Source organism: Rhodofomes roseus, assembly GCF_022264815.1.
Source record: "Rhodofomes roseus strain CIRM-BRFM 1785 chromosome Unknown C8Q71scaffold_14, whole genome shotgun sequence".
Lineage (NCBI taxonomy): Eukaryota > Fungi > Basidiomycota > Agaricomycetes > Polyporales > Fomitopsidaceae > Rhodofomes > Rhodofomes roseus.
Genome location: NW_025952970.1, coordinates 203,253 through 216,491, shown reverse-complemented (window position 1 = coordinate 216,491; position 13,239 = coordinate 203,253). Strand labels below are relative to the sequence as shown.

The 13,239-nt window shown below is 54.4% G+C and overlaps 5 protein-coding genes across 5 annotated transcripts; 2 read left to right on the top strand and 3 right to left on the bottom strand.

The window, feature by feature from the left end:
- Window positions 1–13: 13 nt before the first annotated feature.
- On the bottom strand, window positions 14–2,549 carry C8Q71DRAFT_766434 (uncharacterized protein). The gene is made up of 8 exons (XM_047924190.1): window positions 2,158–2,549; window positions 1,965–2,095; window positions 1,778–1,907; window positions 1,340–1,720; window positions 842–938; window positions 620–787; window positions 506–562; window positions 14–456 (listed from the first exon to the last, which is right to left on the bottom strand). The coding sequence occupies exons 1-8, from the start codon at window positions 2,421–2,423 to the stop codon at window positions 226–228; spliced, it is 1,461 nt and encodes a 486-aa protein (XP_047777281.1). The 5' UTR covers window positions 2,424–2,549; the 3' UTR covers window positions 14–225.
- Window positions 2,550–3,973: 1,424 nt separating this feature from the next.
- On the top strand, window positions 3,974–5,840 carry C8Q71DRAFT_124991 (uncharacterized protein). Its single transcript, XM_047916424.1, has 7 exons — window positions 3,974–4,276; window positions 4,330–4,393; window positions 4,456–4,799; window positions 4,853–5,029; window positions 5,079–5,417; window positions 5,474–5,650; window positions 5,713–5,840. The coding sequence occupies exons 1-7, from the start codon at window positions 4,097–4,099 to the stop codon at window positions 5,821–5,823; spliced, it is 1,392 nt and encodes a 463-aa protein (XP_047777280.1). The 5' UTR covers window positions 3,974–4,096; the 3' UTR covers window positions 5,824–5,840.
- A 403-nt stretch (window positions 5,841–6,243) lies between these two features.
- On the top strand, window positions 6,244–8,695 carry C8Q71DRAFT_766413 (phosphoglucomutase). Its single transcript, XM_047924189.1, has 5 exons — window positions 6,244–6,368; window positions 6,740–6,761; window positions 6,809–7,754; window positions 7,814–7,930; window positions 7,982–8,695. The coding sequence occupies exons 1-5, from the start codon at window positions 6,292–6,294 to the stop codon at window positions 8,515–8,517; spliced, it is 1,698 nt and encodes a 565-aa protein (XP_047777279.1). The 5' UTR covers window positions 6,244–6,291; the 3' UTR covers window positions 8,518–8,695.
- Window positions 8,696–8,739: 44 nt separating this feature from the next.
- On the bottom strand, window positions 8,740–10,692 carry C8Q71DRAFT_124916 (Clavaminate synthase-like protein). Its single transcript, XM_047916423.1, has 11 exons — window positions 10,449–10,692; window positions 10,248–10,390; window positions 10,068–10,193; window positions 9,979–10,021; window positions 9,812–9,923; window positions 9,679–9,758; window positions 9,603–9,618; window positions 9,481–9,542; window positions 9,324–9,427; window positions 8,886–9,269; window positions 8,740–8,821 (listed from the first exon to the last, which is right to left on the bottom strand). Exons 1-10 carry the CDS (start codon window positions 10,549–10,551, stop codon window positions 8,928–8,930), a joined length of 1,131 nt encoding a protein of 376 aa, XP_047777278.1. The 5' UTR covers window positions 10,552–10,692; the 3' UTR covers window positions 8,740–8,821; window positions 8,886–8,927.
- Window positions 10,693–10,861: 169 nt separating this feature from the next.
- Window positions 10,862–12,743, bottom strand: C8Q71DRAFT_871488 (Clavaminate synthase-like protein; the record flags this gene model as incomplete). The annotated part of the gene is made up of 9 exons (XM_047928335.1): window positions 10,862–11,512; window positions 11,567–11,670; window positions 11,720–11,767; window positions 11,908–11,987; window positions 12,040–12,151; window positions 12,202–12,244; window positions 12,299–12,424; window positions 12,475–12,617; window positions 12,680–12,743. The coding sequence occupies 9 exons, from the start codon at window positions 12,741–12,743 to the stop codon at window positions 11,171–11,173; spliced, it is 1,062 nt and encodes a 353-aa protein (XP_047777277.1). The 3' UTR covers window positions 10,862–11,170.
- Window positions 12,744–13,239: the final 496 nt, after the last annotated feature.

Genomic DNA, 13,239 nt, shown 5'->3' with positions numbered 1-13,239 from the left:
GCAGAGCGGGCAACATGACCAGCCATGACGTGTGAACGAAGCTGGCCGCATTGCATCCTGCAGGCAGGAGAATACTGTATGCACTAATGATAATATATGGAGATATACAACATTCGGGTCGTTCATCAGACTTGGCGTTAGTATGCAGCTACTGTACAGACACATGTCCAACCCTTGACAGATTGCACGGAAAGAAGAGGACGACGCTAGAAAAAACCCAAGAATTCAGCACTTGATGAAGTTGCCGACTATCAACGTCGGAATCCCGTATGGATCCCGCCGAATGGTGAAGGAGAAACAGCAGCTCATGAAGCCCTCTTCCTTTGGGGGGTCTTCTCTGGGCTTGCCACGAGATGGCGTCAAGGCGCCGGAAGAGGGGAGGAGGGGCTTGTAACGCAGCACGCAGGATGTGAGCACCGCTTTTTGGTTGGAGTCGAAGGCAACGTTGCCGTACTTCTGCAGCTCGAGTCAGACGCGTCATACAGTGCCATAGGCTGGCGCTCACCTCCCAGTAATTTACAGCTGAGTCTTCTGCCATCAGCTCATAGATACATAACCGCCCCTTCGGCGACAACGATTCAGCATCCGAAGTCATAGATGTCAGGCTGAGGACACCTACGTCACGCAGCATGTACCCATCAACACCCACGAGCTCTGCGAATTCGCGATTGGCTTTGTATATCTCTCCGGTGCGCCGCCATAAGCACGCCGGGATCGCCATGGCGGAGAAGACACGGTCATAATCGAGTAGTAATCGCTCGAAGGCCTCTTCGATGAAGACGAGGTCCTGTGCAGAAGACCAGTGAAACCATGGACTGTGATGGGATGGAGGACTGCTCACGATATCTGTCAATGATTCCGACTGGGCTATTGCTCGGAACTTTGGCCGCAAGACCGACAACGGCTGCAGGATCTTCTGCTTCGACTCCAAGGAGACGCTGCAGCAACCAGTAAGCTTTCATAGCCGACACTTCTCGGGTGAGTCCATATGGATTTGAGCACGTAGGCATAGTAAGGTGCCTGGTGAGACACCTATCGCGTCACCGCTACATTGCTGCAGCTGAGGTAGTGTCTGCAGAATCCCCTCTACTTGCATGTTCTCACACACCTCTCGCGCGATGCACCCACCAGTGGCACCCATTACATTTGCGGGCCAAGCAGTGGGTGGAGGTCCCACAACCTGCACATCGCGCGACAGGAGCATAGCAACATGCAACTAGCTCTGATTCTGAACATTGAGGTGCGTTATTCTCGGCGCGATGACAGATTGCCTACGCACAGTTTGATGTTCCCTGACCAGACGATATGGACTACGTATCAACAGACAACAGACACGCACTTTCTGTCCATCCATCGTGATAGGCGTGCGTAGCCCTTCACGTAGTTGTACGGCTTCAGTAAGCCCGCTTCGTATTTGCTGCGGATGACCATATTCAGACGTTCGTTCCGTGAACCCGATGCTTGATCTGCCGCCGTGAGGAAGAACTTCTCCGTCTTCGTCGCTGCCGGAAGCACGTCCGGCGCAGGCTCTTCTGGAGGCTTCTCTGGTGATGGAGGGGCAACAGCTTCAGAGGAGCCCGAAGGTTGTGGATGGGTTATATATGGGTTGTCCACGCCGAGGGAAACAGAGTTGCCATATGGTGTCGGAGACATCAACGACGGGTTCACCCCTGGTGGCTGGCCGAAGAACGAGCCATCGTCCAGGGACTCCAGAAAATCTCTGTGAAGATGTATGAGGATGCATCGGGCGAACTCGTGGGCGGCAACAACAACGTACGAGAGAACCGAGAACTCGTTCATTGCGTCGGGCGGATATAGGAATGCGCCTTGTGCCATGCTCATTCCCATACCAGGCCATCCTGTGTTCATCGGGGCAGCAGCCATGGGTGGTGCAAACTGAGAGGGACCTGGCAAATGATCCGCCTCGGTACACAGCGGGTATGGCGTATTGGAAATTCACACACCAGGCAGATTCCTCGTAACGTCTACGGCAGGATTCGGTATCGAGCTTGTAGGGCTCGCGAGTGCGGGAGCCTTTTCCTTGCCCGCAGAGCGCTGCTCGTCGTGGCAGAGGTGACCAATCTCGCGTTTAATACTGCGCGCCCCGATTCATCATGAACGAGGGTTTCTCCGCGGTGGGCGAACGGAAAGACACACCAGCGTTGGCAGGGACGGCCTTCGTCGCAGGTCATATGGCTGCGACGGCAGTAGAGACAGGCATGGTTGACCTTGCGGCGTTTGGGGCCTTTTTTCTTCTTGCCCGTGCCGTCCTGGTCGTGCTCGCCGCTCGCCGCGGTGTCGAAATTGTGCGGCTCGGTCGAGGCGGAATCAGGAGTGGTGGCATCGGCGTGGCCCGGATCGTTCGCAAAGCTGGACATGGTTTGAAGTCGGGAGTGTTCGGCGAGGAGCGCGAGTGCGCCCATGTAACTACGCTTTCTAATGCGGTCTCACCCGAGTTAACTAACTTTGCTACCAACCTTTGCGGACTTTCCTTACCTCCTCACAAACCGCCGCCACGTGTTTCTATCGGCGCCAAGTAATACACAACCTATTATGACGCTTGTTCTGTTCAAGCCGACATGTACGATGTGCAAGGCCTTTCTGTCAACTTCTCTGTTTTCCCTTCCAGATCGCATTTCTGCAGGGTCTGCCGAGGTGGACGATGGTGCAATGGTGGACATGGACACATCGCCGACGACCGTCCGTCCTATGCGTTAATTCGGGAAATGTTCTAGCAATCGCCATCAGCGGTATGTACTATGTAACAGCCTCGGAGCAAACTGAATGAAATGAGACCGCTAGATGCAAGCTAGACGGTTAGCTCTCGTATTCGTGAGCTACCGGAACGTCGCTACGTGAACGGAAGAAAGCGAGGGACTGTGGAAAGACTTCGGTCAGTAGCATTTCGGCTGTGACGACTCGGAGGTCGCGTGTTCCTGACAACGTACTCATGAGTCTTCTAGCAGTGGGTTGTGCGCGAGACCTCAACTGTGAGTCAACTGGAAGGTAGACCTATGACAGGAACGAACATCAGTTTGACCAGCTAAATGGAAACCCGGTCCACCGTACCACAGGGAACAGCTATAGCACTGGCGTTGACCGCGGTGCTAGTTGCTGGATGTCCCAAATACCGCTAATGGTACGCCTTGCGACTCGGGTCACCGCACACTGACAGCCCATTAGCAAGTATGTGGGGTTCCAGAGTGCCCAGGATTATTTCCGGCTGTTTCTCGTCCCTGATTCGTCGGTCAATGCCACGGTGGAACGAAGAGGAAAGTATGCGGGGAGACTCGGAGCTATGTACGTGTGCTTTAACCTGAGCGTGACATTTGACCGGTAAATTACAGGTCCGTTAAGTGATCCAACATCGTTCCTGTCCAAGAAGTGCGTTACAGTACTCGCGTGCTATGACTCTGTGTTGACGAAGGGTTTTAGTAGACGGACAGGATGATTGATGGTGGGGATTCCACGACAGAACCTCGCAGTCACGCAGCAATGAAAATATGATTATACAGTAGTAGCAGTGGAACTGATTTAGCATCCCCATACTATTCGCCGGGGCTCAACGGGGAAGCATGCACGCACGGAGACCCGCTCTCCATACAGAGATCCAGGCTTCAAGCGGTCACGGGCATCTCCTCTTCTACTTCTTCAACATGCCATTCCAATGTGGCCTATGATAAATATCTACGAGGAACCTAGTATCCTTCGTCGGGCCTTCCGCAGCGAACGCTAGCAATGTGCTTCATCCTCTGGGATACTTACTACTGCCAGTGTGTGCCGTTCATGAGAGGAATAATCCGCTAAATACTCAGCGGCGCCTCATCTGAGACGACATCTACATATTCTATCATGCTCTTGAAGTGCGGTCTCGCTGTGTGTGCTGATCAGTGAACCAACATGAACGTCCTTGGGACCCGTGGTTGAATATTTGAATATCGAATCTTGATCGAGATCCAGCCATCGTAAATCCCCGATCTCATCATCTAAGATACTCTCCCTCTCTCTCCCTACTTATGGCTTCACCCTCACATTATGGCCTCCACTAGCATCAGTTCATTGCATTGCCTTCCGTAGGCGCAATAAGCCATCGAGGATGCCACAAACATTTCTGGACCTACCACTGGAGCTTCTACCGGTCATCATGCAGCAGCTTGTCCGGCCTAGCCACTTCGCTGCGCTGTGTCTGGTCAACAACGCGTTCTACACATTTGCAATACCATATCTGTACGAGAGTGCATTCATTTATGCTTGGCACAAGGAAGGGAAGGCAAAGGTAAGTAGACGACGCGAGTCGCTAGAAATGTGCTAACCTCTGAGAGCCCGTAGGTAGTCAAGTTATTCCGGACCCTTAGTACATGTCCACACTTGGCTGAGCATGTCCAGCGACTAGGTGAGGAACATGTTTCACTGAGAGAATTTAGTGCTCAGCAGCGTACTAACCAGCTCCTCTAGAAATCAGGGATTTCCCCAAGTCATTTTACGTCGCTGAGCACGAAGCGACGCTCCAGCTCTGCCTCTCCGGCATCAAGAACTGCGTCAACCTCCGCGCATGCACCTGGACGCGCGACGGCTCGCTCACGACCGAGATCCTCGAGGCACTCCTCCCGTGCGCGCACCTCGGGGAGCTCGAGATCAACGGAAACCACGAGAATCACTACGACCCGTGGGTGCTACGGAAGTTTACGCACTTGCGGCGGATATCGCTCATTATGCCGCGGCACGCGGTAATCGATGTCCTGCCGACGTGGACCATGGCTACTGGGAGCACTCTGAGGCACCTGACTATTCTATGCAAGGTGGGAAGTCCGCTGGGTCAGCGTAGAGACGTGCTGACGGCATTCCTGGCCAGACTCCGGGGACGGTCAACGATACGGCGTTGCAAGAGATGGCCCCGAATGTGCCCAACTTGGAACGTGTGTACATCGCCGGCTGTGTCAAGGTGACGGAGCGTGGCGTGTGGGCAGTACTATCCGAGAACACCCATGGCCTACTCGCGCTCGGAATGGAGGGCCTCTCGCCGTCGTTTGTACGAATCAGCTCGAGCAGGTCAGGATGAGTCTAACCGACGGTCGTAGGACATGGCGAACTTCAGCGATCTATGCACACGGCATAACGCATTGGCACGCTTGCGCTCCATCACACTGACAATCGACGGCTCGCCGACGTGGAAGAAGGACGTCCTGTCCCTACTACATCCCGCCCCGCTGGAGCAGTTCCATATCTCCACAATCGGGGGGAACGTTGGTCCCACCTTGGGTGAGGAGTTCTGCAGCGCGATCGTGGATCGGCACGGAGCGCGCTTGAAGCGATTCAGCGTGCACAGGATGACTATGAGCTTGGCCAACATTGAGTACATATGTAGGAACTGTGGGATACTGGAACAACTTTTCGTTGTAGTCGAACAAGGGTCTCTTGTGCGTATCTTCCCATGCCTATTCCTTGTGGTGCGTCTAGCTGAAAGGGTGCGCAGAGCAAGTTGGGTCCGATTCTCGCCCAAGCGAGGTCCCTGCGCGCCGTTCACGTGAACCGCCCCCTCGACCTTGGCTCAGAAGACGTGCCCATGATTGCGCGGGATCAGATCCTCGACATCGTCAAGCAGAGTGGGCCGAGCCTCATGCAGTTTGGCTACAACACGCGTGTCTTCCAAGTGCGTGCGCTGACGTACTGCTTATGTCGACTACGCATGCTGATCACGGATCGATGAGCTAGGTTGAGCGGATCGTTCACAGGAAGGAGGATGGTTCGCTGGAGGCGGAGACGCGGTTAGGCCCGTACGAGAGCCCAGAAGTTCCAGAACAGTTCCTCGTTGTCCGCACCTGAGCACTCTCGGCTCATCTGTGTTCGCTAGAAGTCCTAGGGCATCTTCAGACAATTTGATTGTACTTTCTTCAATGTTGCATTGTTATAGCGGTCGAGAGTTATGTCGACTTGGCTGGAGACTGGATGCGAATTGACGTCAGAGGCCGTGACAATATCGTGACTCCTTGCGCCCCAGCTGTTCTCCCCGGAATAGGATCGTCGAAACCAACGTGCGCAAGATGAGAGATCGTGAATTCGCATCGCTGTCGCTCTGAACGAGAGTATGAGCCGAATTGGATAGCAAATGTTCTTACCTGTCGGCCCGGAGGATGAGCGGGCGAGAAGAGGACGCGATGCTGGGCGATAGGAACGCGTGACATAACGCGTCTGTTACAATGGTCACAGCGCCGATGACGGTGTAGATTAGATCGCCTGCTATAAAGGCAGCTCCAGTCGGATTTCGTCGACAACACTCTCCCTGCACCCACCATGTCGTTCCAAGTCAAGGAGATCCAAACTAAGCCGTTCGATGGCCAGAAGCCAGGCACTTCCGGCCTGCGGAAGCGGTGAGTACTGCGTTCGGTCTTGGAACGGTATCAGGCGCGTCGGAGGTGCCACCGGAGCATGGCAACCATCCTGGAGATGTGGTGGTCGGTGGGCGGAGAGGGCTTAACGAGGTTGCGTTGCTGCGGTGTGGGACTGGACGCGTCTGGGGACTCAGTCCAGGCACGTCGAACCAGCCGCGTTCGCTGCCACTGTCTGTGAGGCGCTCAGCGACACTCCGAACAACCTTGACGCCGACATCGAGATTGACGGTGCGGCATTATACACCCACCGGTTGTGCCTCGTCCAAGGGATGTGGTTGCGGCATCTCCAAGCTGCCTGGGATTGCTCTGGCACTGTCGGATTCAGAAAGATACTGACGATGCCTGGATAGGGTGAAGGTCTTCCAGCAGGAGGTGTGCATCCAACATTTTGCATTTTGCGACTGTGCTAACTGGAGTAGCATTACACAGAGAACTTCATACAGGCCATCTTCGACTCCATCGAGCCGAAGGGCATGACCCTCGTCATCGGTGGTGATGGCCGATTCTTCAACTCCGAGACGGCACAGCTGATCCTCAAGATCGGCGCTGCGAACGGAGTCGCGAAGTTTATCATCGGAAAGGACGTGATTCTGTCCACACCTGCCGCGTCGAATGTCATCCGGAAGTACAAGGCAAACGGTGGTATCCTGCTCACTGCGTCACATAACCCGGGCGGGCCGAACAACGACTTCGGTATCAAGTACAACGTCTCGAACGGTGGTCCCGCGCCGGAGGGCGTGACGAACAAGATCTTTGAGAAGAGCAAGACCATCTCGTCCTACAAGGTGCTCGAGCTCCCGCCCGCGGATCTGAGCAAGATTGGCACGTCCAAGTACGGTCCAGCGGAGGTGCAGGTGATCGACTCGGTCAAGGACTACCTCGAGATGTTGCAGGAGATCTTCGACTTCCCCCTGATCAAGAGTTTCCTCGTCGAGAAGGCGGATACTTTCGGTGTCCTCTTCGATGGTATGCACGGTGTCACAGGCCCGTACGGCCGCGCGATCTTCGTTGACACGCTCGGCCTGCCCTCGTCATCCGTGCAGAACGACAAGCCGCTGCCCGACTTCGGCGGGGGACACCCCGACCCGAACCTGACCTACGCACATGATCTGGTGGAGCGTGTCGAGCGCGACAACATCACGTTCGGTGCGGCCAGCGACGGTGACGGCGACCGGAACATGATCTACGGCAAGGGCGCGTTCGTCACCCCGAGTGACAGTGTAGCGATCATCGCCGACTGGGCGGCGGAGGCAATCCCGTACTTCAAGGGCGGCGTTAAGGGTCTCGCGCGTAGTATGCCGACGAGTGCGCAGATCGACTACGTAGCGAAGAAGAAGGGCCTTGAGTGCCATGTTGTGCCGACCGGTGAGACTTGCTCTTTTCTCTGAAGCTGTGGACGACGCTGATCAATACGCGGTGTACAGGCTGGAAGTTCTTCGGCAACCTAATGGACGCTGGCCGTCTCTCCATTTGTGGAGAGGAGTCGTTCGGTACCGGCTCGGACCATATTCGGGAAAAGGACGGTGTCTGGGCTGTTGTCGGTACGTCTCGTCCCCGATGAAAATGCGACTTGTGCCCTGACAAACTCTTAGCATGGCTCAACATCCTCGCCTACGCGAACAAGCAGTCTCCGAACGAGACGATTGGCATCAACGAGCTTCTGCAGAAGCACTACGCCGTGTACGGCCGCTCGTTCTTCTCGCGGTACGACTACGAGGAGGTCGCCTCCGACGGCGCGCAGAAACTTGTCGACAAGCTCAACGCGCACATCGCGAAGGGCGACCTCGCGGGCACGAAGCACACGTCTAAGTCGACGGGCCAGACGTTCGTCGTCAAGGACGTGTACAACTTCGACTACACCGACCCGATCGACCACAGCGTGTCGAAGAACCAGGGCCAGGTCGTTGGCTTCGAGGACGGCAGCCGCGTCGTGTTCCGCCTAAGCGGTACGGGCAGCCAGGGCGCGACGGTGCGGCTGTACGTAGAGCGCTATGTCGCGGCCGACAAGGGCAAGGCGGAGCTTAGCAAGCCTACGAAGGAGGGTCTGCAGGGCTTGATTGAGGTCGCGCTGGAGCTTAGCAACCTTAAGGAGTTCTTGCAGCGCGATGCGCCCACTGTCATCACGTAAATCGGGCTGGTGGTAGTCGTTGGATAGGATTTACTTTTGGGAAGGAAAGAACAATGTAGCAACATCTTTGTACGCAGGCAGATCGCAGAAATGGACATAGAATGAATGTCGCGAAGTACCCAGAAGCATTAGGCGGCCTCGACTGGACTACGGTTCTGCGTGTGCAGACGGCTCGGAGAGATCTCGTTAGCGGCACTTCATGGTATCTCATGAATCTCGAAACCGAGAGACACCGGAGAGAGGTTCACATTATGACTGGGACAAGTATGCTATCAAGAGTATGTGCGCGGCCGCGGACAACGTACTATAACATGATAATGTCTATGTCAGCTTTGTTTGCAAGGACATCAAATGCTGCATGGCCGTACTTTCCGACGTTCTGGCGAACAGGTACTTATAGAAGTGCCCTCTTAATTGTAGTGTTTCACAACGATACCGTGGACGACATCTTGCTCGTGGCCATCGTCCCTCTTCTTGAGCTGTACTAGGCCGTACCGACTAGAACTAGCTTTTCGCCACTGTTCCGAAGTCGGTGCATCCGCGTCCTCGAAGCGCCGCTTGACGCCGACCTTTTGCAGGACGGGGCTCTCGGTGTGCGGGACGAGTAGAACGTCGTCGTCTGGAGTGGCGAAGTAATATAGGCCCAGGCGAGGGTAGCCGCGCTGATCCTCTGGCGGCTGGACGACACGGTGGATGGTCGCCTTATAGTACCCGCCGGAGAGGAACGCCATAGCTTCTCCGGCATTGATTATCTAGAAATCCGACCATGAGCGGAGGTGCTCTCGGTTACGAACAGCCTGACTTACGACTGCGTTGTCAATATGCTTGACCCAGCGCCATTTACCATCTGGAGACATCACTTGTAAGGCGGCAACCGGCTGGCTCCACAGCATGGAAATGCCAGTGTAGTCTGATGCGTTGTAAGAGTACTAATGGACTTGGTTTATTTGAGAATCCACGTACCTGCATGACCCTTGAGCCAGACATTCTTGGTCTTTTCTTCTTCCTCGACGGAACGAGGATAACTGGGGATATATTGCTAATGAACGACTGATGATGCACTGAAGCCCGAAAATGACACGCACTACTTCATCGTGCGGACTGATTCACTAGTGGTCAGAAGTGCTCAATAAGGGCGCAGACAGGGTGATGTTTGCGTACACCAGGTATCACCCTCGGCGTCAAACTGGAATTGGTTGACGAACGTCTCCTCTGGCAGCTCAAGACACGTTGCGAGGAGCCTGAGTATGCAGGAGTTCGTAGTGACCGACAAATCAATCGGTTCGTCACATACCGAAGGACAGGGTGCAAAATTTTGAGATGACAGAATCGCGCAAACTCAGTGATCTCAGGTAGGAACGGACGCAGTGCTTGCGGATGCTGCCTCTTCGTTACGTCTCGATTGACTGTTCTGCCAATCAGATGCTACAAGCTCGGCGAAGAAAGGTAAGCACGCCGTACTGCTGTACTGTTCAATCTGATCCCTAACTCCTGCGTCGATGTGCTGGGGACGTTTCGTGATTGAGACATATACAGTAGTGACGGCATACCCAATATTGACGCAGCTTGTAGCCCTGGAACGTTCCTGTTTCCATCGCGTTTCCCTCGTAAGCCTTCTTCTCCTGGTCGGACACTTGAGTGAATGCGGCATCTCCGATATCGAGCATCCTGTCCGTCTACCGAGCGCCGTCAGCAACAATACTCGATCACATATGAGCACAGTGATATACCTCAGCTTTTGTATGACCATGATTCACCACGTAGAAGAAACCGGAAGTCGTCATCGCATCATGCACCTTCTGGGCCAACATAGTGGTGCCACCCGGGCTCGCCAACTTCGCGAAGTCAATGATTGGCAAGTCCGCATAATCCACTGATACACGGGTACAGAGTCGGACGTCAGTACTGCGCTGCATTGCACGTATACTCACGGTCTGCCTTCGTCGCAGGGGCAGGGACCCAATGAGGCACCGGTGGCAAAGTCGTGCTTGACATTTTAGCAAAGGCGTGCACCAGCGTGCTGAATGATGGCATAAGTTTGTGTGCATCCCCCTAGACAGTCCCCCTTATATGCGCTGCAAACAGCAATGAAGAGGCCGGTGTACTTATTGCTTCCGCGAGCTTGCCAGACAGTATCTCGCCCCGAGTAGAACTCAATGAAGGCGTCAAGACAGATGCTGCTCCGTGAACTTCTACGCATGATAAGGGGTCAGCTGGCAATCGATTTAGAAATTGAAAAAGAGGGCATACTATCGTTCGGACGCTGCGGTCATAGAGATGTCGAGAACCTGAGCTGCTTGGCTTCAGTACAATAACAAGATGCAGTAATCAGCTTCATACCTGTGTCCCAAATGCCGTGTCTCGATGAGTTCGAAACATCGCGCTCTCGCGAGAGTCCTATGACATTGATCACCGTGGCATGTCAGTCCGCAGACACCCCTCGAATGTTCACTCGTCGCCGGTCATCCTCTGGAGAGCGGATTCCAGGCCTTCGCGACGGGTCAATTCCGGCCTTGACCGGACTTTGGTTCTGCGTGTGCGAAGAACGGTTCAAGAAGGCTGCATCAATCGCGCTTCCACTACTATACACTGGCATCGAAATTGCTGCACAACCGCGAATTCAGACACGTACGGCGACACTCCCGATGGTCTCTCAGTTGTAGTGCTTGACAACGATACCATGGACGACGTCTTGCTCGTGCCCGTCGGCCCTCTTCTCGTGCTGCACCTTACCGAACCGACTAGACCTGCCCTTGCGCCACTGCTCTGAAGTCGGTGCGTCTGCATCTTCGAAGCGCCGCTTGATTCCGACCCTCTGAAGGACGGGGCTCTCGGCATGCGGAACGAGGAGAACGTCGTCATCGGGCGTGACGAAGTAGAGTAGACTCAGGCGGGGGTAGCCCTGCTGGTCTTCCGGCGGTTGGACAACACGGTGGATAGTCGCTTTGTAGTACCCGCCAGAGAGGAATTCCAGGGCCTCGCCAGCATTAATGATCTTTGAGGCACACAGATAAGAGGGAAATGAGCGGGCATGAGGAGTTCGACTCACTACAGCGTTGTCGATGTGCTTGGCCCAGCGCCATTTGCCGTCCGGAGACATGATTTGCAGGGCGGCAACCGGTTGACTCCACAGGATGGTAATGCCAGTGTAGTCTATTGCGTTATGAGCACCCAGGATGTTATCACCTCGGGGTTCACCCACCTGTGTGGCCCTTGAGCCAGACGTTCCTGGTCTTTTCTTCGTCTTCGACTGAACGAGGATAACTTTGTCTTATGAACAATCGATAATGAGAATCGAGCGAACACCACGCACTACTTCATTGAGCGAACTGATGCACCAAATGGTCAGACATATTAAATGAGGGCATAGATGGAGGCCCATATACGTACCCCAGGTATCGCCCTCGGCATCAAACTGGAATTGGTTGACGAACGTGTCCTCTGGCAACTCAAGACGAATGGCGAGGAGGCTGTTGTAAACAGGTTCGTGATCATCGACAACCTGACGAAGCTGTTACATACCGAAGAACAGGGTGCAAAATCTGGAAGTGACAGAATCGCGTGAACTCAGAAATTTCAGGTAGGAACGGACGCAGAGCCTCTGGGTGTTCCCTCTTGGTCACGTCTCGGTTGACTACGCTTACTGTTAGAAGGATGGGCGCTAGACACATTGTATGAACGCACTATTGTAGTGTTCGATCTGATCCTTCACACCTGCATCGATATGCTGCAGGGTCTCCGTTAGTCAGTGAACGATACACTGAGGCGGTTGCTGGCATACCCAATATTGGCGTAGCTTGTAGCCTTGGTACGTCCCTAATTCTTTGACGTTGCCTTCGTAGGCCTTCTTCTCCTGGTCTGATACCTGACTGAATGCGACATCCCCGATGTCGAACATCCTGTCTGTCTGCGCAGGGCGATCAGCGACATGATACAGCGACTCGACGGCGTACATACCTTTGCTTGTGTATGACCATGATTGATCACGTAGAAGAAACCGGAGGTGGTCATTGCGTCGTGCACTTGCTGTGCCAACATTGCGCTGCCACCGGGGGTCGCCAGCTTGGCGAAGTCGATAATCGGTAAGTCGGCATACTCCACTAAGGGATGGGCCAGGGTGTTGTGCGTCAGCTGCACGAGAGTGTATTGAGGGATTGCTCACAGTCTGCCTTTGTCCCGGGGGCAGGGACCCAGCGAGGCACCGATGGTAGGAATGTACCTGGCATTTCTTCTTGAATCGAGAGTGGGCGACCGGGGATGATGGGTAAGAGCTGCCTGCCGGTGGCACGTCCGTACGCTCTCCTTATATGCCAGGTACACATACGTGGCGCACAAGCATCATTGGACAAGCAGTATTGTTACCGTGAGCTTGTAGACGATGTTATACCTTAGCGGCCTTACGAGAGCAACACAGACTTGCACAGACTTCTGCGAATGATAAGCGGTCAGCTGGAGGTCGAAAAGACACAGAAGGAAGACGTACGTAGATTCTGGCTGAATGCTACTGGAGTCTTCCATTCCCAGAGCTGTCCAGAACAGAACTCAGTCCTGCATGTCAATGCCGCACCAAACTCACTCCGTACGATGTTTAACTTCGCTGGTATGATTGGGCAGCGACAGTTTGGCGTGAGACGGGCCCAGTGAGCCCCGATCTTCCAAGAGAATCGTGGTGCAACCATTTTGACGAAGTTGAACTCAGTCTTCTATACTAGGTCCCTGTGA

Coding starts and splice junctions, on each gene's coding strand:
- C8Q71DRAFT_766434 (XM_047924190.1), bottom strand. CDS start 2,423: ATGGGCGCACTCGCGCTCCTCGCCGAACACTCCCGACTTCAAACCATG. Junction 2,096..2,157: donor GGCCGTCCCTGCCAACGCTG/GTGTGTCTTTCC, acceptor CGGGGCGCGCAG/TATTAAACGCGAGATTGGTC. Junction 939..1,339: donor TCACGATGGATGGACAGAAA/GTGCGTGTCTGT, acceptor TGGTTGCTGCAG/CGTCTCCTTGGAGTCGAAGC.
- C8Q71DRAFT_124991 (XM_047916424.1), top strand. CDS start 4,097: ATGCCACAAACATTTCTGGACCTACCACTGGAGCTTCTACCGGTCATC. Junction 5,030..5,078: donor AGGGCCTCTCGCCGTCGTTT/GTACGAATCAGC, acceptor CGACGGTCGTAG/GACATGGCGAACTTCAGCGA. Junction 5,651..5,712: donor ACAACACGCGTGTCTTCCAA/GTGCGTGCGCTG, acceptor TCGATGAGCTAG/GTTGAGCGGATCGTTCACAG.
- C8Q71DRAFT_766413 (XM_047924189.1), top strand. CDS start 6,292: ATGTCGTTCCAAGTCAAGGAGATCCAAACTAAGCCGTTCGATGGCCAG. Junction 6,762..6,808: donor TGAAGGTCTTCCAGCAGGAG/GTGTGCATCCAA, acceptor TAACTGGAGTAG/CATTACACAGAGAACTTCAT. Junction 7,931..7,981: donor CGGTGTCTGGGCTGTTGTCG/GTACGTCTCGTC, acceptor ACAAACTCTTAG/CATGGCTCAACATCCTCGCC.
- C8Q71DRAFT_124916 (XM_047916423.1), bottom strand. CDS start 10,551: ATGCCATCATTCAGCACGCTGGTGCACGCCTTTGCTAAAATGTCAAGC. Junction 10,022..10,067: donor ACAAGCTGCGTCAATATTGG/GTATGCCGTCAC, acceptor AAACGTCCCCAG/CACATCGACGCAGGAGTTAG. Junction 9,270..9,323: donor AGCATATTGACAACGCAGTC/GTAAGTCAGGCT, acceptor TCGGATTTCTAG/ATAATCAATGCCGGAGAAGC.